At 43.2% G+C, this 23,836-nt stretch overlaps 1 protein-coding gene across 6 annotated transcripts in view; it reads right to left on the bottom strand.

The window, feature by feature from the left end:
* Positions 1 to 23,836, bottom strand: part of TRABD2A (TraB domain containing 2A) — a 106,286-nt gene that overhangs the window by 40,580 nt on the left and 41,870 nt on the right. For 5 of the 6 annotated variants that reach the window (XM_083719265.1, XM_083719266.1, XM_083719267.1 and 2 more), the window contains exon 2: positions 8,476 to 9,036. In XM_083719265.1, coding sequence (XP_083575391.1) covers positions 8,476 to 9,036 — 561 coding nt within the window. Of the gene's footprint in view, positions 1 to 8,475; positions 9,037 to 10,086; positions 10,359 to 23,836 lie in introns of those variants that run through there. The other variant, XM_083719264.1, reaches the window with a different exon arrangement.

Raw genomic sequence — 23,836 nt, 5'->3', positions numbered from 1 at the left:
GTTTTATTTTATTTGCAAAGTTTTTGAGGGTCAAATGAGATAATTATGGACAAGCCAACTTTCACCGCACATCCAAAAAACAAAACAAAATCAGAAGAAGGGTGTAATGTGTAACAGGTACTTAATTATTCTTGGTTGGATCGTGACAACCTACCACTGCCTGATACCACTGATCAGTTTTTCTTCATTTATTTTCTACAGTTACTACTTACAAAATAGAATTTTCAGCTATCATGGAGAGTAAACTTCATATTGTGGTGAACTTTTGTACTCTGGACTTCAAATAGAAATTACTTTTTTTAAAAAAAAACAACCAGATAAAGTTCTATGCATTTGTTCATTAGTGTCTCGGAACTACGCTGCAGTTATGGGGAAAATTTAAAACTTAGGAAATTTAAAGCCAATGTATCCTTATTGATCCTAGGTAGGTGTTCCTTATGACTAAGGACATATAAAGCTGTAGGCACAGCCCACAACCCCGTTTCAGCCTGGCATTTGAACCAGTTCACAAAGACTGTAATTTGGACGCTGAAGAGGAAAGAATGGTACAAACAAGACAAAAAGAAATTCAACAGCAACACGAGGGTTCTGCTAGAAGATCCCAAGTGCCGAAATAACAGCAGGAGAGTGACTAAATCATGAAAAAAATACACTGATGCCCCATGGGTCCAGTTTGCATGTAACACTAAGCCATAGTTTAGGGCTATAAGAATGAGCCACGGTGAGCCTTGTGCTTTCATGCTTTCTCTCTTCTTTCCTCTCCCAGCAAAGCAGCAAGAAGGCTGGATGGTTCCACTTTCATTTTAGATAATTTAGAACTACATCTGAACCCTAAACTGTGGTTAACTGTGGTGAAAACCATACAGCTTTGTAAACTTTGGAACTGCTGTTACAAAAGCTGAAAAGCTAAGTATATTATAGCATAAGCTTTTGTAGGTTAGAATCTGCTGCATCAGAGGCGTCAAATATTATTTGCAATCTGATGAAGTGGACTCTAGCCCCCAAAAACTTATGCTATAATAAATGTTTTCCTATTTATGGTGACACTGGATTGTTCTTGATGCAATGGATTAACATAGCTACACCTCTTCTGGAGGTTCTCTCAACAAATGAGAACGTAACGTAGGAAAGTCCTGATATAATTAATGGTGAAACTTCTAGGTATGAAAACGTAAGAGACCACCACATCAGTTTGGGAAATATCTACCAAGTTCCCGTGCTCTTCTACTGTGCAGAATTTAAGTACATTCAACTCTCCTTTTCTTCTGAATCAACTAGCCAATGAGCCATTTGGAAACAATTATTTGGAGCAAATAGAGAGGCTTTTCTAGCATATAGGATCAGTCGGTTACCTCCATGTCTTTTAGGACAAAAATTGTTCAAGCCATCTTTCCGCATCTGTTATGTACTGAGTTGAAATCCCAGTTCCAGAGTATCACCAAGCCCTTTGAGCCATCACAAGATCTGAAGATGTCACAATAAGTAATCCCTGTGAACGTTATTTGTCGGGACGGGGTGAGGGAGAGAGAGAAGGGATCAGGAAAAGAACCTCAAGTTTGACGAGCAGTTGTTTGTGATCACACGCCATGACCAATGGCAAACTGAGGGAGACAAGAGTGCCTTTATCAAGGAGCCCTAAGCAAGCTCATAATTACTGGAAGTTATGAAAACATTACACTCCAGCTAGCAGGAACTATGGGCCACTGTGCAGATGGCATGTCTTTCCTAATCCAATGTGACAGCCTCCCCGACATGCTCAAAGCAGCCCTTTAAAGGATCCTAATGGTTCTGAAATCGTGGCAGCATTAGAAACTGCTTTCAGAGGCGGCATGGGTCTGCCATTGAGTTGCCCTGGCTCACAGTCCATTCAAAACCGAGAATAGACTTCTCCCCTCATCCACATTCGGCAGCACAAATGTTGAAAATCCAGGACTACATTTTGCAAGTAAACCTTCTCTGCCCACCAAGAATGTACTTTGAATGCTGGTCTGGTTGATTTGGCAAGGACTGAGACAACACTTAGAATGTCATGCAGCTCCACGCGTCAGGCCCAGCCAACACCAATTTTTTGAAAGAGCAGCCTATTCCAATTCAAATAATTATGATGCTCTTGTCTAGACTTTTTCTGCTTTAGCTCTCTTAAGAGCTCCGAACGCAACACAGCAATTTCAGTTTCTAAATTTGTCGTGCAAATGGATTGAATAGCTGCGGCGATTAAAACAGAGGATCTGCCAGAAAACAAAAAAGATTGCTACACAGGGAACAGTTTTGACACTTTGAAGAAATGGCGCTATTATGACAATGGAGCAAGCACTGACTGTGTCCCCCAAATAATCTAATGGAAATATGTAAGTAGTGTTTGTATTGTTATGAGTTTGTGGATGCCACATACCTACAATTCAACAAGTAGGGGTGGTAATATCTGGTTTCCAACTCTCCTTCGCTAGATACCTCCCTGTGACCAACGTTAGCTCTAAAAACAAACGCATCCCTCCATGTACCAGATTAGCAATGACTGCTGGAAGGAGCACAGAGAGAAGAAACAACACGGTGCTCCTGTAGAAGCCTTTGTCTGCCCCAACTGCAATAAAACATGTCTCTCCCATATTGGTCTATACAGCCACAGCAGGTTTGACTTCACTGCCCAAAGACCAATTCTTCCATTGTCTCTCGAGACAGATGAATGCCAACAACCTCCATGTACTATGCAGCACACAAAAAATGGCACTTGAAAAAGCACATTTATGCATATTTTAAACTCCTTTAGGAGACACTTTGCAACAGCTAAAGCCTGGAGTATTTCAACTTCAGCTAAGAGATAATCCAGGATCTGGCCACATGCAGCAATCTAGCTAATCCTGTTACAGCAGGGCAACGCGACTTCCAGAAATTCACAAGGCTGGTTACATAAATCTTCCTTAACACCATTATAGGACAGAGTAGAGATTACAATACATCTCTAACCTAAACATTGTTACATGCTCAACTTTCACTGACTGGATTGGATTGAAGCGGAGCAGATCACATTTTCTCCAGCTTCAGAATGCATTGACAGCTATAAGAAACGAGCCCCTCTTCCCCTCCTCAAATACTTGGCTGTTCACATTTGACCTTCACACACACAGCAAATGTAATAATGAATCCAGTGCAAAGACTGAGAGACTGCAACTAAGCACTAAAAGCAAAAAGTGTGCTTCCTAAGAGATATCTTAGGTCAAACCGCTGATGAATACCTAAATAGATTTCATCCCCCCCCCCCCCGTTGTTCAACTGAAGTACACCACATACCTGTTGTTTTTTGCAGTCTTCGAAAAACAGACCAACTGCAAACTGAAATATAGTGTATATTATATACATTGTGTACAATATTACCATGCAAGTGGTGTTTGAGAAACTTTGTGTGGAGGGCTCTAAAGGTTTGAAGAGATTAGCCTCAACCATATATAATTTATTGATCAAAAGCAAATTTGAGTATGGAGTAGAATTGAAGATAGCTTGGGAATCCGACAGGTGTGAAATTTAGTGCAGTGGAATGGAAATCTATGTGGCCACATCTCAAAAATTGTCTCAGCAAGGTTGCATCATATGAATAAATCTCTCCCGCTATCCAGTAACTGGGCAAATTGTTCCATTTAAGGTGGCAATGTAATACAGTTAAGACTTTTTGAAGAGGGTCTTTTTAACAGTTAGTGGTATTACAACCTTGCATCCAACCTCCAGCTTACTCTACTTACAGAACACAAGAAAAAGGCAGTGCGTAAGGACCTCATAATAAACCTCTTTGTGGAAGCTCAAAGGTAAATAGGACATTTCTGGAAATCTAAAGGAGGTTTTCCCATTCAACAAGACATGGCAATCAGCACCAGCTGAAAAGCTGACAGGTAGTTGTAGAATTGTTGGGAGAGAAGGGAATGAAATATAGCAGGAGAACGCTCACGAAGTACAGATCCTTTTCATAAGAAGTGTACCCCCCAACTCAATGGCCCAGGAGACCTGATGGCCCTTGTGGTCCCCTTCCAACTCTGCAACTTTTATGGGGTTTGGGGGGCGGCGGCTTGTAGAATCTTTACTAGTTTTTGTTGGGACCGTGCGCCACTGATAAAACCATTCATTGTATGTATTACTTGACTCAAGATAACTGTTGTTTATTTCAAACAGTTCTTAACAAAGTATTTACAGGCAAAAATGCTATGCAAGTATAAGCATTACGTGGTGGTAGCGGTGGTGAATCACTGCAGCGAAACACAAAGTAGATGACCCAAATCATGAATTGCATGGAAGCAGTAAATAACAGGCCACTGTTTGAAACCAAATTCGTGAGAAATAGTATTTTCCACACGCAAGCAACTTGTGGAAACTATTCTAAAGAAGCATGGCAAAAGTCAGCAATTTAACTGCAGTCAGATAAAGCAATAATTTTTTTTTATTTCACATTATCTTCACGAGAGGTCATGAAAATTATGGACTGGCCTAACCACTGTTCTGGAAGAGTCCAGGAGGGCGTGACACTATCTGTCAACTGATCAGTGAAATTGGATTTGACACTAACCAAGAGGCAAATATGTCCTGTTAGACTTTCTATTCAGTGGTGTCTTGTGCTACTAGGGCGTGTCACTTTAGGGAGTGAAATTTTAGGGAGTGCAAATGTTTTAGGGAATGCAAATTTCTCCAGGGAAGGGTCTTAAAATAAGTTTTTTGGTGTGAGGAATAAGTCCGCTATTATTTTTGTGATTGGTAAGTCTACGTTTGACAACGAAGCACATAAACTGGTTCCGGAAAACCAAAGAATTTTAATTTTACCTTCTGAAAATGTCAAGCAATTCCTCATCAACATCATCATAAATATTAATATATAACTACAAGTACTTGGTGATCATTTTTAACGATTTTATGCAACACAACACATTATGTTATGCAACATAATGTGCAACATATTATGGCATTGCAGGGTTTCAAACCCATTTTAAAGGCCTTGTGTCAATTGTTGAGTGAGTGTGCGTGTGTTGTTGGTTTTGTGTGTGTGTGTGTTTGTGTTTGTGTGTTTTCAGTAAAACAAAAGTGCGGTGCCCTACAACAGCCACTGGAAGAATGCCCCCTATTTCTTCTGAACTCTTCTCCTTTCCCAGCTCGATAATTCAAATCTCCAGTCCTGCTGACATAGTTTATCCCAGGAAGGGAAATGTTTACATGAATATAAAATGCAATGTGCTTTTCATTTATTCAAAATAATATTTTCAATGCTGTACTGTTTAAACACATGCAAACACACAACCCTAGTATTGAAAAGGCGTATTTATGTTTACTGAACAAAACACATCCATATGCTGCATGAAAACTGTAATGAGCCATGTTCAATTGTATCATGACTCATCACTTGGTTCAGTGAGGTTGGATTGCTAGGCAGTTGTTTCTTCAAAAGCAGTAGTTCGTTGATTTATTTATTTTTAGTTAGGTCTTATCAATCCATCAGCATAAACAATTTGACTTGGTGCAGAAATACACACTAACTCAGACTCTATGGTTTGCAGCATGCATAGTTCATTACCCTGGCGGGTTCTCTAAGGATAGTTGAGCAGCAAGCTTTGAGTCAAACTGAATTTCGACAAGACTATGTGATAAACATCATTTTAAAACACATACACAAACACAACCCCATTGGATCCAAGTCTTGTCCTTTAAAACAATTTTAAACCAAACTTTTAGAAAGCTTGCTGTCCCTGCCTGCTACACCAGGAGGTGTTGCTGTCGCCAATAAGGCGTCACTTGGTGGCGCTCAGGAGCTGGTGATAAGGAGGAGCAAGGGGGGGTCCTGGGTGGAATGGTGAGGAGGGGCAACCACAGCCCCAGGGTCTGGCTCGGCAGTTGAATGAGCTTAAAGCACCCAAGAGGGAGAAAGGCTTTTCAAAATGCGTGCATTTGTAGGAGAGCGCCAACGGTTGGGGGATAATAATAATAATAATAATAATAATAATAATAATAATAATAATAAATTTTTATTTATACCCCGCCCTTCCCGGTTCAGAAAACTGGGCTCAGGGCGGCTAACAACAAATTTAAAACACTTAATTGATGCAACAAAAAAACCGGCATAAAATACAACATAAAACGTGAATAACAGTAAATTCAGAATTCAAAAATCAATTTAGGGGGGAAATCCTTCCAATAAACATTGGATGATCACCAGGTTTAGCTGGCTAAATTAGTCCTGTTTGGGCCAGCGAGGAGACCAGGGGAGAATTAGCTGTGGGATCCGAGAGCGAATAATCTTCATAAAAAGGGGAGGGAAGGAAGGGGAATAAAAGATCAGGCTAAGTTCAAATGGAAAGCCAGGCAGAATAGCTCTGTCTTACAGACCCTGCCAAAGGAAGTTAAATCCGGCAGGGCCCTGGTCTCATGAGACAGATCATTCCACCATGTCGGAGCCATCACTGAGAAGGCCCGGACCCTGGTGGAGGATAATCTGACTTCCTTAGGGCCCAGGACCTCTAAACTATGATTATTCATGGACCTTACTCATGCATAGACAGGTGGCTTTCCCCCTGCTCCTATAGGAGTTTGTGGCTCACTGGAATCCAGGCTCTTCCTTTCCACCAGCCTCTCAGTCACAGAATTGTAGAGTTGAAAGGCTCCCGTAGGGTCATGTAGTCCAACCCCCTGGAATGCAGTTTTTAAATGGCTCACGGCGTGCAGGAAGCGGACAGAGAAAGAGTTTTCTCCCTCTCTGAGAACTTGGGGACCACCCAGCAAAGCTGAATGTTGCAAGACTCAAAGAGAGATGACAGAAAGTCCTTCACGCAGCGCATAGTTAAAACTATGGAACTTGCTTTTCACAGGGGACAGTAATGGCCACCAACTTGGATGGCTTTAAAAGAGGATTAGACCAATTCGTGGAAGAGGAGAGGGCTATCGAAGGCCAGGATGGTGATGATCTGCCTCCACACTCAGAAGCGGTGATGCTTCTGAATACAGAATAGAGAAACCACAGGAGGGGAGAGGGATCTTGAGCTCAAATCATGCTTCCCATACTGGGCATCTGGTTGGTCACTGTGCGAACAGGACACTGGACTAGATATAAGGCCATTGGTCGGATCCAGCATACTCTCCTTCTGTTATTAAGGGAGTAATTATTACCCAAGGAGAATTACCCTTTTTCCATTGCCAGATTTACCACGGACTTTGCAATTGGAAAAAGTAGGAGAATTTTTTTTCAAATGTAAAACAGAAGTATACAGAAAACTATCCATTTTCCCATCTTACTGTAGGTTTTGTTTCATTTGGAAAAGTAAAATTTTATTTTATGGTTTTTCATTGTTTACATTTTGAATTCGATATATATGGGGGCACAAAAATCTTTTAAGTGCTTAGGGCCTCTAAAGGACTTAATCCGACCCACTTTCTTTGCCCACACAGTTTGAAATCAAACCAGCAAGGGAATGGGCGCAGTATGGTCGTGCTGTGTCTTCCCAACTGCCAACAATCATACAAACATCACTTTTGGCAGGGAGCTATGTCCTTACCTGTCCCACATTTGATGTCTTATATGAATTTGGGTGTAGGGCAGGTGGGTGTAGCTTGTCAGAAACTGACTCATGGGACAAAAGAGGAGGACATGTGGGTCTAATCAGACACATGGGTGGGAGGCTCCCCACTACTGGGCTACAGAAAACTACAACTCCCAAAGAAGGCATGACAAGTTGAACTGGTTTAACATTCAGGTAGGTAGCCATGTTAGTCTGATGCAGTAAAAATAAATCAAAAAATTCTCCAGTAGCACCTTAGATACCAACTAAGTTTGTTCTGGGTATAAATATTTGTGTGCAGGTATCTGAAGAACTGTGCATGCACACCAAAGCTTATACTCAAAAGAAACCTACGGTAGTTGGTCTCTAAGGTGCTACTGGACAATTTTTTAATTGGTTTAACATGTTTGCTATTAGTCAATGTGCACTCCAACATGTTGCATTCTTGAACGTATTCCATGATATCCTATACTGAAAGGTGCCCTTCCTAAGTAAATCCATGCCGTGTTGCTATCAGTGTTACTAAGCACTTTGCCAAATACCCTATTTAAGTTGAAAGCGGCAGTTGCCAATGATTAATTAGGAAGTCAAACACAACATGAGGAAGCAGGCAAAACCCAGCTTTCTGCAACTGGAGGAGAGATGCATCTATCTACATGTTTCAGCAACCAGAAATTTCAAATGCTGAGGGTCTTGATAGAGTGTGCTCCTATGGTCCGGACCTCCTAAGGCCGGGACATTTGCTTCTTTGACAAGAAGCAAAGTTCTGGAATCTCCCTAAGGAGCATTCCAGAGTTCCAATGCAAGAAGCCAATTCAAATATTTTGCCCACTTTGTGGTCTCTGCCCCCCAACCTCCAATGAAAGGGGAATGTGGATTGCCAACTAAGAATGATCAAAGCACAGATTGTAGGACGTATAGGACAGCAGGCGAAGAAAACTTCAGTTTCCCTTACCTGGGAGAAACTGAGGCCGTTCAATGGGTGGCATTGCTCCTCTACTTTTTCCACTGCCCCGGTCTGCTTCCGAAGGCGTTCAGCTTCCTGGGCAAGGTAGAGATCCAAGACAGGTACACCACGTGACTTAATGTCCACCTCAGTCAGAGAATTCACCATCAGCATGACCCATACCGGCCTTTTCCTCTCCCAGTTCCCTGCGATGGCATTGAAGAGATAGTCAGCATACAGGCCTTTGCCTCGTTGGTCTGGAGTCATCCAGGAAGGCATCATGAGCTTGACGTATTCCAAGTGGCGCTTGAGCCGGCGGTAAATGTCCCTGGGGAGCACATCCTGAAGGTTTTCGCCCTGTGGCAGGAGCTGGCAACTGGTAAGAGCAGAGATTGTGTAGGGATCGGTGAGGTCCAATTCAAAGTAGACAATATGGCTCTGCTGGAAGGCCCTCTTGGAGTTGTCAGGGATAAAATCCCAGACCCGGGTATACGGGACGTGAATGGTACCAAAAAAGTAGGACGGCGGGTCTCTTTTTATAGTCCACAGGAAGGAGTTCAGCTCACTTTGCTGAAGAGAAGGAAACACAACAATGAAAACAGGGCACTATGTGGAGAGATAACATGGGAGATCAGGGTCAGTCATATTCAACTGGTGGGCAAGTTGTTTGGCTGGGCTCTAAAGTCACTGAGACAGTAGAGCTAGGCTTTGTGATTGCAGGTGCGGTGCTAATGTTAAATGGCGTCAAAACTAGTCTTCCCCCAAAAAAATGAGTGGCAGAAAAAAGCATCTTACCTAGATATTAGAATCCAGCAACTATTCCCTCAATGACCAGCTACACAAGAGATTGCAGAAACAGAGAAAGTAATCTCTGAGGCAAGCAGAAGGATGGGCTAACTGGTCTAATGCAAGCTGAAGTAAAAATGGACATTTAAAGTTCACGGCAAAAAGCATCGTACAAACATATTTTATACGAAAACGATGCATTTCTCTAGACATATATCCTTTTGATAACAGAAAGGTTTGGGTTTTGTTTTTGTTTTTTGTAAAAGCACAGAAATACCTACCCCCAAGGTTTTTTAAAAATGTATTTCGAAGAGCAAGAACTTTGGTTTCATTTCAGTAAACGTGCAAGTGATCTTGTAAAACATTAAAGTCCCCAACATTTCCCAATATGAAAAAAATTGTGATGCTTCACATATCCCATATTTCCTTTAATTAGTTCAAAAATCTAATACTAAGAGACTAACCTAACCTAAAGATAAAGGCAAAGATTTTTTAAAAAAGCAAAAGAAAAACAAAACAACTATTTTATGTGGTGATAAGATGAATGAAGATAACTGAAAACCCAGAAAGGCGAGAAGTGTCACCTACCCACTTAAAAGCAAACAAAGAGTCCTGAAAGCCGCCACAGGCTTGGAGAGGGTTGGAAGGTCAACACTCCTTTGTTTTAAACAAGCCTGATCTTTATGTGACAAAGAGCACACATAAGGATCCAAGTCTATCTAAAAGACATCGCAAAAAGAAAAGGTATTGCCCCCTGGACCGCTCAGAATTTCATTAACTCCCTTCTCTGTTTTCAAATCTAATGTATTGAAAGCCCCATGATGAGACAAAGACCAGTGTTTGAGATGAATGTCCTATGCAGGGCATTGGTGATGACTGTCAAGACTCTCTGCGCTGCAAATTTAAAACTAAATTTTGTGGTTGGGGTGAGGGGAGGGGAGGTCAGTCAGCTTACACCACCAGAACTGCTCTTCCCTCATAATAGGGTTTTTTTTTTCTAAACCCTGCATAACAAAACAGGGGTTTGAATGAGAGCAAAAAAACCGAAACCCAAGCAGAGTGCTTAGGTGGGTATCCCTCAAATACTTTTCTATACAGTGATACCTCGGGTTACAGACGCTTCAGGTTACAGACTACACTAACCCAGAAGTAGTGCCTCAGGTTAAGAACTTTACCTCAGGATGAGAACAGAAATCGTGCAGCAGCAGCAGGAGGCCCCATTAGCTAAAGTGGTACCTCAGGTTAAGAACAGTTTCAGGTTAAGAACGGACCTCCAGAACGAATTAAGTTCTTAACCAGAGGTACCAAGAATATTACCACCTTCTTACAACCTGCGGCATAAAATGGGACCTGAGAAACATCTGCGAGACCGCAGTAAGCGGGTTTACTCACCACCGATTATTTATAAACCAAGAGGCATCTGTTTCCCTCATGATATCTAGCACTAACTAGGGACAGTTGCCCTCTTAGATAAGGGGCTAGTTTCTCAATGCAGGGGTAAGCCTAAGCCTGGCGTGTACCACTTCGGAGCACAGGTGGGGGGTTCTTATGTGCTCTTCCATGCAGAAAGTCAATAAAAGGCTGACATGTCAGAAAGAATGGTTCTAGCTTAGCATTCTCCCCAACATGTTACTCTTCTATATGTAGGGACCAACTTGCTTTCTTCGATGGAGAAAGATGGAGAATTTCCTTTATGTGACACCCCCCTCCACACCTGCAGATTGAAGCGGTAAAGCCAAGGCTCAAGTTTACCATGCCAGTGAGCAACTAGGATGTAGATAGGACAACATGAGGCCAATAGAAGCCAGGTCTCCCACAGGCTCCAGACAGCGTCAGCCGTTGGCATCTATGGACTATGGACGGCTGCCAGAGCCTTTAATTTCCACAACAACTCTTAGAGCAACTTTCTTACAGCAAAAAAGTACTATTTAGGGGATAAAATTATTGTTGCACAAGAGTGCCACATCAAAATCACTTTAATTCTGATTTGCTTGTGCATGACTGAATCTCATCTGCAAAACAGCGACAGTCTGGAAGTGACTTAAGTCATATTTCATATTTTTAGGCGCGCTCCTAAAAACCTGATGTGTGAAAAGGGCCTGGATCTACTTACTTACATCAGGTCCTTAGCCTGGAGGACAAACGTGGATATAGTTTACTTCGCCTTCTCATGTACCAGTCCTACTGAAATGAATCAGGGCTACATATAACTTCCCCCAATTCATTTTGGCTTGTACACAGGCTTCGAGTGGCCTTTGGCAGCCGAGAGGTGTTCATTCCTTTCAGGGGAAAGCTATTTTGGCTGGCTCACTAATATGTTTTATTTTTTAGGCATTTAAAAATAGATGCAAACCTAATTCAAGCTATTTACAAAAAAGAAATCCAAAGAGTTCGTCGCCTCTTGCTGCCCCCCTACCCACAAGGAAAGGATAAAATAGCATTTCTAGGTCCAAAACAGGAAGTAACATTCCATTCTGGAAAGAAACGTTTCCCATGTCATTTGTTGGTAAGCGTATTCAGTGTTGTGGGTTCACAGGAATGTTTGAGAAGCGACAAGCTTTTCTTGTTGATAATCCGAATGGGAACATATCTGAATGTAGTACCCTATAACCTGCCATCATTTTCACCTTCAAAGATAATTTGAAAACTGTTTAGTGGGAAACATTAGAGCTGCAATACTGCGTGCCGGTATTATCTAATATGTTGGAAAAGCTTGGGTTCAACACACAGGGCAAATTCCTATGTATCAGGAGGAGTGCTGGCTGCTTTGCCAGCCATTCCCCACACTGCTCTTCTAAAAGACAACAGTGGGGGAAGTCAAAACATTAGTGGTTCTTTTCACAAAATGTAGTGGATTTTTTTTTAAAAAACAACAAAAACGGCAGCCATGTAGGGTGAACTGATGGGGGAGAGAAAGCTATATTGCTCTAGGAGGCAGCTGGAGGATGGATGGCAGCTAACGGATTGAGGTTGAATCCTGACAAGACAGAAGTACTGTTCTTGGGGGACAGCGGGTGGGCAGGTGTGGAAGACTCCCTGATCCTGAATGGGGTAACTGTGCCCCTGGAGGGACCAGGTGTACAGCCTGGGAGTCATTTTGGACTCACAGCTATCCATGGAGGCACAGGTTAATTCTGTGTCCAGGGCGGCTGTCTACCAGCTCCATCTGGTATGCAGGCTGAGACCCTACCTGCCCGCAGACTGTCTTGCCAGAGTAGTGCATGCTCTAGTTATCTCCCGCTTGGACTACTGCAATGTGCTATACGTGGGGCTTCGTGATCTGGAAACTACAACTAATCCAGAATGCGGCAGCTAGACTGGTGACTGGGAGTGGCCTCCAAGACCATATAACACCGGTCCTGAAAGATCTTCATTGGCTCCCATTACATTTCCGAGCACAATTCAAGGTGCTGGTGCTGACATTTAAAGCCCTAAACGGCCTTGGTCCTGTGTACCTGAAGGAGCGTCTCCACCCCCATCATTCAGCCTGAACACTGAGGTCCAGCACCAAGGGCCTTCTGGCAGTTCCCTCGCTGAGAGAAGTGAGGTTACAGGGAACCAGGCAGAGGGCCTTCTCGGTAGTGACGCCTGCCCTGTGGAATGCCCTCCCATCAGATGTCAAGGCAATGAAGGCCTGTTTAGGGAAGTTTTTAATGTCTGATGCTGTATTGTTTTTAATATTCAGTTGGAAGCTGCCCAGAGTGGCTGGGGAAACCCAGCCAGATGGGTGGGGCATAAATAAATTATTATTATGATTATTATTACCTAAGAACTGGCCCTCACAAAGCCAGGGATAGACAATTTAGGAATTTCCTTAACAGAAAAAAAAATGCCGCTTTCAGATGGCCTGTTAACCAAGCATTCGCTTGTCTGCCCAGAGAAGTTAGAAGACACCAGCTATTTATTGAGCCTTAATTCTGATTTGCATGCAGGGAGAACCCAGGATGTTGTGCCAAGCAAGTATCACCCCACAATTTCCAGTGCATTTTCCTATCACTCTCCCTATGACCAACCCCCCCCCAAAACCCCACCATTTTTTGGTAAGGGGATGGGGCAGGCTTGATGTGGAAGAGGGCCGGAGCCACTGTGACTTTGCTTGACCTGAATTTGTCACCAAGGGACTGAATCTCATGCCGGAAGAGCAACACCTCTGGAAGCTCCCATAGGCAAAAGTTAATACCGAAGTCCAAGACAACTCACATTATTTGAGAAGTCTGGGTTGTATGCAACTAAGTTTTACTCAGAGTAGACCCAAGTTAGTTGGGTCTATTGATTTCAATAGGTCTTCTCCAAATAGAGCAAGCATTAGCTACAACCTTCTTCAGAAACCAGGAGGTTCTCATCTCTAATGGTGGTGTTGTGTAGGGTGGTGAAAAGAACGGGCCTTCTCTCCAGTGGCTCCCCGTTTGTGGAATGTTCTCCCAAGTGCGGTTCACCAGGCGCCTTCATTATGCACCTTTAGGCGCCAGACAAAAAACGTTCCTCTTTAACCAGGCCTTTGGCTGCTTGACATCCAATGCCCTTTGAAAATTTGTTGAGGAGGAAGCGGTTATAGGGTTGTTTTTGTTTTGTTATCATTATTATTATTACTATTATTATGTTGTTGTTGCTGCTGTTGTTGTTGTCGCATTTATTTTGTGTTTTTATATTATAACCGCCCTGAGACCTGTGGGTATAGGGCCGTATGCAAAATAAATAAATAAATAAATAAATAAATAAATAAATAAATAAATAATGTGCTGGACCAGGGTTCAAATCCCTACTCAGCCACATGAAACCCACTGGGTGATCTATTTTTCAGCTTGACTTACTTCACAGGGTTGTTGCGAAGATAAAGCAGAGGGGGGGAAACATGTAGGTACTTGAGATCTTTGCAGGGAAGGGGGCAAAGAAAGGTAGTTATCATTTGAAAGAAGTGACTGAAACATATAAACGGAGATTTGCTCACTTTTAAATATCAGGTGCCAAACAGAGAGCAAGGCAAGTTGCGCACAGAACGGAATGGAGGAGTTATGTGAATCCCCCCTTCAGTCAGATGACAGGACCATCTTCTTGCCTTTCGAGATAATTTTACAAATCAGAATAACAGGCTCACATGGACCGCAGGGAAGGGAAGCCCTGAATCTGTTTCCAGCTTCATGATATGCAATGTCCCTGGTACGCAGCAGGCAAGATGCTGGTCAGGAGGCAGGATCTGGGTTCCAACCTCAAAGCAAGAGAGAAAACTGCTGCTGTCCAGCACAGCAAACCATAAAAACATAGCAGACTTACACCTTACATTTTGAGCTTCAGTTCAAAAAACGTACCCAAGTAAGAAGCACGGACACACATATTGCCATTATGAAGAAGAAGAAGAAGAAGAAGAAGAAGACGACGACGACAACGGAACATTCCTAGCCAAAATAATGTTAGTACAAACCAACTTTAGAAGTCTGTGCCAATGCAGCACACACCAACAACTCTGGCTGTGACCCTGATTAAATGACTCTGATAAATACTGTTTGGTGACTTCCTATTACCTGACAGTTCTATGAAGCCAAGGACATTTTGTGTAGGGCATAAAGGTAAAGGGACCCCTGACCATTAGGTCCAGTCGTGGCCGACTCTGGGGTTGCGGCGCTCATCTCGCTTTACTGGCCGAGGGAGCCAGCGTACAGCTTCCGGGTCATGTGGCAGCATGACTAAGCTGCTTCTGGCGAACCAGAGCAATGCACAGAAACGCCGTTGACCTTCCCGCCGGAACGGCACTTATTTATTTACTTGCACTTTGACATGCTTTCGAATTGCTAGGTTGTCAGGAGCAGGGACCGAGCAATGGGAGCTCACCCCGTCATGGGGATTCGAACTGCCGACCTTCTGATTGGCAAGTCCTAGGCTCTGTGGTTTAACCCACAGTGCCACCCGCGTCCCTTGTGTAGGGCACTGCCTCCTTTTTATTTAAAACTACACGAGAGGGTCACTTGCTAGCAATGTGGTAGGAGAGGCAGCCCATTTCTGCTCCTACCCTACAGCAATCATGGTCACACATGCGCATACCCTTCGTTTCAGAGCAGGCACTCAATTCTTTCCAGAAAGTTTGCTCTGCCCTCTTCCATTCCACTTAAGCCAAGTGGCTTAGCTTCACCCACTGGACAAGCGCTGCAACTGCAGGATACAAGATTCAGGCGGCACCAGGAAGCAACCATACAGCTATCACAGCAGCACAAGCTACAAGCGTCCAATTCATTTAAGGGCCAACTCATGGTGAGCTTCCCTATTCAGACAGTGGATGAAGAAGGCTGGCAGAGCAACCTCATTCCCCCACAGCTGCCACCATCCTTCTGCCCCACAGCATCAGATGCCCTCCAAGACAAAGGACAAAGTCAGGCTGAGTGTGTCACTGGCTGCGTTTTAACTTTAAATAATGTTTGCCTTCGCTGCAAAGTGGGCTCTCCAGGGGCAGGGTGTGGAATGGGAAATATTTGCAGGTCCACTCAGACAGTGAAGTGCCTTGGGCTGGTCCTGATACCTAGAGTTGCCAAAAAGAAGTCCTGTGACTCATTATTGTGTCTCTAACAACAGCATTATATGCTGGAATTGCAAGGGCAAGCTTTTGGGCATGGGTATAAAACATCACCACCTGCAAATCATGTTAAAGGTAGAACCACAGGGCCAGTTCGAAAGGAGCAACACCAGCCCCACAGCATTTTCAGTGGGGCAGAGGCACCTCCACAGACATGTCAGGGTATTAAGTCAAGCCTTTGTTGGGGACCTCTGCCACAACTCTCTCTGCAAAACCAGGCTTTATATACTTGACCAATATTCAATATAATATTGTGACTGGGAGCGGCCACCGAGACCATATAACACTGGTCCTAAAAGACCTACATTGGCTCCCAGTACATTTCCGAGCACAATTCAAAGAGTTGGTGCTGACCTTTAAAGCCGTACGACCTTGGCCCAATAGACCTGAAGGAGTGTCCCCACCTCTATCATTCTGCCTGGACACTGAGGTCCAGCTGCGAGGGCCTTCTGGCGGTTCCCTCGCTGCGAGAAGCAAAGTTACAGGGAATCAGGCAGTGGGCCTTCTCGGTAGTGGTGCCTGCCCTGTGGAACGCCCTCCCATCAGATGTCAGGAAGGTAGTAGGAGATGGGTGATTGACTCAATGGTTATGGTAAACCTGTTGGCAACCACTACTACCCTCCTGAAAAAAACCCCACCCCACCCTCCCACTATATATAAGGGTCTGGTGATTTCTCTTTCAGTGTATCTAAAGAAATGTGCATGCACACAAAAGCTTATACCAAGAACAAACTTAGTTAGCCTCTAAGGTACTACTGGGCAATTTATTTTTATTTTTATATATATTTCAACTGCCTCAGACCAACACAGCTACCTACCTGAATCTGTTCTTTTGGGAACAGGTGATGTTAGAGGTTTACCATTCATGCGCATCAAATTGCAACAATTAGTTGGGCTATGGAAACTGGCCTTAGAACACTAATGCAAACGTTGCATTAAAATAAGTTAAAATATTTGGAAAGCAGCACGGTCAGCTGCTACTGCTAAACTTTAAATATAGTAAGCAGGTGCACAGTGCATTGCAGAGCAACATAAAAGCTAGGTCTGTGCCCCAAGAAGTGAACTCTTCTAAATGTAGAAGGCGAAGAAGAGAGAACTCTTCTAAATGTAGAAGGCAAAGAAGAGAGTCCAATTTAAATAGCACTCAGCCATAATGCTCACTGGGAACTAGGGCAGTCATGGGGGCACGGGACGACAGGGTGGGACTCCTGCACCTTTAATAGCTGTGTAGAAAGCACAGGATCTCTCTTTCTGACCTGGCCACCCTACTGGTGACAGCCTACCCCTCCCTCCCTCTCTCACCTACTTGACCAAGTTGATGTGATCATAAAATGGGAGAGGAACCTTCATTTGAAAAAGAGCATGACAAAAACTTAATAAATAAGCAAACATGCTCATCATTGGGTAAAATACACCTTTAAGGTCTACGGGTTGTTTTTTTAACTAACCAGGTGAAGCTGGTGCTACTTAGCACAAGGTGAGTGAATGTGAGCATTTACCTTCCATTCTCATGGAAGCCGACTTAACACCAAGGAAAGCTACAGGTGGCAATACATTTTAATCAGGAGATAATGAGCTGCCTTTGAACACATTTCACCTCCCACCTATCATTCAGACAGCAATTGCATTTGCTTAATCTATGCTATGGAAATTAAATGGGGAGTTTTCAAAACCACAGCTGCAGGTTGAACACAAATGCAGAACCTCACCAAACCCCTGAGCCAAATCCCAGCCAAAGTTAAGCACTTCTAAAATACAATTTTCTCCGTGGCAAACCTAAGCAGCCACATAAATCTCTCTGCCAGAAGCCAATCCCCACTACGGAACCAAAGCATGGACCTGATTTACTTACAATAAATAACCAAGAGAATCATCATGAAAGGAAAGAGGAAAGCTTGCTTTTCAAAGTGTAAAAACCTCAACAAATGAAACCATATTTTATTGCTGTATGGCACACTTTAAAGTCTCATCTATTTAGGTGGAAAAGGTTGGCACAGGTATTGAATACTGAACCCTTTCCTCTTCAGACAGTAAGTATTTCACTTCAAGGTCCGGCTTCTGTAATAAAATATGACTTACATATGGCAAAGGGAAGTCCAGAGGTCAGGTTACCAGACTTCAAGCAAAACAGGTATCAGATTCAGCTGCATCCAAAACGTCACCCTCTGTTTGCAGAGGGTGTGCATGCGCAAACAAAACCCACATGCAAAACATGAAGCAAGCGTTTATATTCCACTAATTAGCATTCCTATAGCGCCTTCAAGTGTTCAAAGCACCTGACATATAATAATTCCATAATCGTTACAATGTTCCTGCAAAAGTCAGTAATATCATCCCCGTAATCATTACAACGATCCTGTAAATTAGGTCAGTATTTTTATCTCCATGTTGCAGGTGCCAAGGCTAAGTGAGAGCGGCTGGCCTAGAGGTGACGTTATCTCAGTAACCCTTACAACAATCCTGTGAAGTAGGTCAGTGTTATTATCTCCATATTGTAGATGGGGAGCTGAGGCAATCTTGAAAGACTGTAGCAGAGGGAATATTCAAAACTGGGACTTCCTGATTCATAGCCAGTTTATTAGACTGCAAGACCAAAGATGTACTCCACCTTCACCTAGTGTAGTTTTGCTAAACAGCGACCACAAGCCTTATCACACAGATTCAAATACAGTGGCTCAAGTACCATTATGTAATATACTTGAAAAGTAGCAGGCAATTTCTTCTGTTTTCAGTGGTCCTGCTCCCATGCCTAATGCCAACCAGACAAGAAGCTTTTCTGCAACACCTTGTGCCCATGCCAGGAAAAGCTTGTCCTCTTAAATTTCTGCAAATCAAGCTTCTATTAAAGGAAGAGGAGCCACACCAATAAATAAAAATGGCAGCCTTAAGAATCACAGGCGATGCAACACTGGAAAAGGTACTATGATACATATATGGTGGAATTGTTTAAACATCAAACAGTTTTGGGAAATAATATATAACGAAATGAAAAAAATGTTTAGATATTCATTTAGGAAAACACCAGAAGGTTTTCTATTGGGAACAGTACCAGGAAGCCTAAAGGAAGAACACAAGACCTTATATTTATACGCAACAGTAGCCGCAAGGCTATTGATTGCGAAAAACTGGAAAAGTGGTATTGTACCAACAAAAATAGAGTGGCATGCCAAATTATTGGAGTACTACAATATATCCAAAACAATGGGAGAAATTGGGAGGATCTCAAAAGAGAAGATAGACAGGGGCTGGAAGGTGTTTAAAAGATACTTGCAAAACCACATCGAAAAATCAGAACTCCTATTAGAATAAACAAGTTCCGTTTCAAACACTGAAATACTGAATAAGATGGATAACAATGTGTAATAGAAAAAGAAGTATGAAATTAGGCTAAAGGTGTGTGAAAGAAAGTAATAGAAGTGGAAAGAAATTGCAATTGAGTAGACTGGAAGTCTAACACAAAGGTGGGGTGGGGGTGGTGGATGGTGATGGGAAAAGGAATTATTTGTGGGATTGAGTGTAAGTATGTTTGAACACTTTTAAAGATTGTATGAAATGTATGTTTGTATGCTTGTATATCTGTAATGAGGACAAAGGTGCCTGGCGTTCTCTGGTCCATGGGGTCACGAAGAGTCGGACACGACTAAACGACTAAACAACAACAACAACAACAACAATATCTGTAATATATGTGGATTAATGATGAACTATTTTAACAATAAAATTAAAAAAAAATTAAAAAAGAATCACAGGCAAGACTGCAAGGAGGAAGATATGCATGCTACTTTGATGTTGCAGAGCAAGCATCAATGTTCAAAGTAGGCAGATATACAGATAGGGGCAGAATACCAAGAAGATATTACGGAGTTCCTGAGTGATATCTCATCCACTCCATAACTGAATTTAGGACTTCAGTGTAGAATTAGCGGGGTTCGAGAAACACATGAAATCTTCATCAGTAGTAAATCTGCCATTTTTTTCATCCAGTTTATGTCACCAAGGCTTAAATCCTACCCTTGCCTACTCTGAAGTAAGTGCCATTAAATTCAGTGGGGCTTACTCTCAGGTTAGTGGGTTTAGGGATTGCAACCTAAGCCCTTAAACAACAGCTTGAGCCCAGGCATTAGCAGGTGATAATGCTAAAAAGCATCACCTGTTAATTTCTGCAGATAAAAGTGTTGTTAAAGAGTCTTAAGCCGGGTGGGGCACTTTTCTGGTCAGTTAGAAATCCTTCCACCATACAATCAGCATCCTCCCCCCACCCCACTCGAAAAGGATTCCTGACTGTAGCCAAGTACCTCCTTTGATCAACTAAGTGCTTCCACATTTGTGTGCAAACCAGGAGTATAGGAATCTGCTACTCTTGCTTTAGAAAAACAGCGTTTTTAAATGAATTGTTCCTATATGGATAAAATATTCCCAAAAATGTTTCAAACACAGTTGAGTTTTGTTTGGGGGAGAATTTGGTAGATTTGAGTTCAAAATACACTGGGGGAGTCTTTGAATAAAATGAGGCAGGTATCTAAATGCTTTTGACATTTACAATGCTTTATTATTTTTATGGATACTTTAAAATCCTGTTCACCCTGAGAATGTGTGCATGATTCTTGGAGAGACCCACATTAGTTCTGGTTGGTAAAAGCTATTAGAGAAGGCTGGTTAATACTGGTTGGCAAATCCTTTGCTGTATTAAGGTAGCGTTTTAGTGTTGGTGAGGCTTGTACGAAACAAACATTTCCTAGATATTACTGAACTTACTAGCTATCAACCAGTCTCAGCTATGCTATTCTTGAATAAAGCACAGCATGTGCTGGACTTGCAATTCCAGGGATGTCCGATTACCTAGGTTCTCTTCAGTCTAATTCCCATTCTGGTTCAGGGGAAGAAACTGTTCTGGTCACCCTGATAGATTAGCTTTGCTAGAAGCAAGACAGTGGAAGTAAATCTGCTGGCTATGTTGCACCTCACAGCAGCTTCTGATAGAATTAAGCATGGTACCCTTCTCAGCAGCCTGGAGGCACCATCTTACTGCGGTTGGTTCCAATAACTCCTGAAGGGCAAGTCTCAAAGCAGAACTGAAGGACTTGTGTTCATCATCTCTATGCCCTTAGCTCCTGGAGGAGTCCTGCAAGGATGCCCCTTTCCTATGTTTTTCAACATCGACATGAAACCATTGGGAAAGGCCATCCAGAGTTCTAGGTGAAGTGTCATCAGGATGCTACCAATAACTAACTTAGTTGGTCTCTAAGGTGCTACTGGAAGGAATTTTTTTTATCAGGATGCCAGTTATACCCTATTCTGTTTCGCTTCTCAGTCCAATTCTAGGGGAGCTCCTAAATCAGTGGCTGGGACCAGTGAAGGACTGGAAGTGAGCTTAAGCAATATGAGAGATCAAATTAGAAATTCCCTGTTCTAGAGGGAGTTGCACTCCCCATAAAAGGAGTTGGTGCGCAATCTGAGACTACTGCTGGACTCAGCTTGGCTCCCACACAGGTGCTTCTACCCAGCTTCTACTGGTTCACCAACCATGGCCTTTTATAGAGAAGCTGTACACACCTTGGTTACTTTCAGATTAGACTGCTGTAGCACCCTGCCTATGGGTCTGCCCTTGAGAAGTGTACAGAAACTATAATTTAAAACAGAAAACAGCAGAACTGCTGCTGACCGAGGATATGATCACCTTGCTTTATCAGTTGCACTGGCTTCCAATTTGTTTCTGGGCCCAATTTAAATACACAGTTTAAAGCCTTTAAATTATTTTTGGAACAAGTTTTCTGAAGAATCTCCTCCTGAGCAAACCTATTTGCACACTGAAGCCATCAGGCATGTACTCCATGAATGTTAGTAGCATCCATTGTTTCAGATGCCACCATGGTTGTCCATTTTCTGTATGCTTAGAGGATGTATAATGACCCACTGGATGAAAGAAAAACACGATTTGATGGTAACCAAGTTCTATTAAAGGCAATGGAACGGAACTGGGGCCTAGCTCAAGTCTCATTTATTTCAAGGGAACAACAGTACAGCTTTGCAAACCTGTGCATGCCTCCTTGAGAGTAACTCCCACTAAACTCAGTGGGATTCACTTCTGAATAAATGCACATAAGATAAAGCTGCTGCTTGTGACTAACCTTTGTTGGACTGAGTCCATTGTCTCTACAGCTTGTTTTTTTAAATGCCAATTTATTTCTGTCATTGTCAACTGTGCTTCCAGATGACCCACACAGGAAGGGCCTAATGCATCGTGATACACTGCTCTAATGTCATGTTAACTGTCTCACGCCCCAGTCGAGGCTGCATGGCAATAGATCAGTATTAACTTGCTTCCATTGAATGCATTTAGAATTAGAATGGCAAAAACAATTTTCAAAATAGTTCTGTGGACTCTGCTATAAATTCTCTCTGTGCTGGTTTCCTTTAGCTGTCCTTTTCTGGGATTTCTCCCTCTGCTCCTATCAGCAATGGCCATGATCCTGTGCACAGCTAGGTAACTTATTTTTAACCTATGGGGCTCCAAGAAACAAATGTTAACTCTGTGGAACTGGCAGGCGGTCTGATCTTGTGCATGTTTACTTAAAAGTAAACATTTCAGTGGGCCCAGACTTACAAGCATGCATGGGATTGTGGTGTTGGCTGAAATATTTCCTTCCACCTGCAGTTCTTATTAAAAGCTCTTCAGGAGTCAGGCCAAAGCAAGCTTACTCAGAAAGATACTCCACAGAGTTCAGCCTTAGCTGCAGTTCCATGAACATTTGGGGGGAAAACCTCTGCTGGCCACAGTGGGATGCCTCTGAGTAAACATGCTTAAAGACTGGAGCGAACAACCTTCTTTTCCAAAGACTTTTCATAGTATGTCTCAAGGTATCTTCATATTCTGCATCTCAATTAACATCTCCAGGGTATGGAATTATACAGGCCATCCACAAAACAGGTTGGTTTTTCCAATAATCTGTGAAGGCTGCACTCTCTCTTTTCTACAGGGTTATGTTTTCCCCCTAAGAAAAATGCACCCGTTTTTAAGAGTTATGGCAAAGAAAAGTTACTTTAACTAGAGTTTAAGGTTTTTCAGCAGCCTGCAAAACGTGGGATATACGTGGGAGGCTTTAGCGCAGTTAAAACCCTACCCATTTTTTTTTAAGGTGTGCAAGAGCAACAAGTCTCCCTTTAAAAGGAACAGGAGATAAAACAAACAGAACAAATGAAGCCCTGATGAGGTGCATTCGGAATGCAGGAACCGCCTGCCAGCCTTCCATCCTGGGGGATGCTATGGGGAAAGAGAGGGGGGAGGACGGGGTTGGAGGAATTGGCAAAGGAGTGAGAAGTGTTAAAAGTAAACAAAACCAAAGAGTGGATGACCCAAACAAACAGCAGGCTGGCACCTCCACTGAACCTTATCTCCTCTCCCCGCTGGATCTCATTAAAGGCACTCTAAATCCCATCAAAGGCTAATTTACACCCCAGCCTCATGTCTTTCTTTCTTTTTTTTTTAAAGACATCACTCCACCCAAACGACGGCCAAGGCGGACATCACTTCTCTCTCTCAGCTTCTCGGAAAGGCGTTTCCCCCTCCGAGGCCGCCTTTCGCACGCAGCTGCTGGAGGCGAGATCCCACGTTGGCAGGTTGGGGTCTACTCAGAAGCAAGTCCTCCCCTCGCCCACCCACCCTCCGGCCACTGAGTTCAATGCAGATGACTCCTAAAACGTGCGGGGAAAGGAACTGGAGGCTGCAACAGATTCCAGAGCAGGAGCCCCCTGTTAAGTGTCTTGCAAAGCAGGAGGAGCAACAAAGAGTCCTGGCAGCACACCTTCCACACACTCGCAAACTGGCAGTGCAGATTTCATGCACCGGGAGCCAGAAGTCACTCCAGCCCCGGCTGTGACTGGTGAGCCTCACTCCCGGGCAAGGGTGCATGCGGACCTGGCTCTGACACGCTCTCCTAGCGCTTCTGGGCTCCTCCTGCCCTCTCCCCAGCCTATACCCCCAACACACCCATTTAAAAGTGCCGCATGACACTGGTGGGGCTG

This window comes from Podarcis gaigeae, assembly GCF_964106915.1.
Source record: "Podarcis gaigeae genome assembly, chromosome: 17".
Classification (NCBI taxonomy): domain Eukaryota; kingdom Metazoa; phylum Chordata; class Lepidosauria; order Squamata; family Lacertidae; genus Podarcis; species Podarcis gaigeae.
Note: the sequence above shows the minus strand (reverse complement) of the source record. Positions and strands in the feature narration are given on the sequence as shown.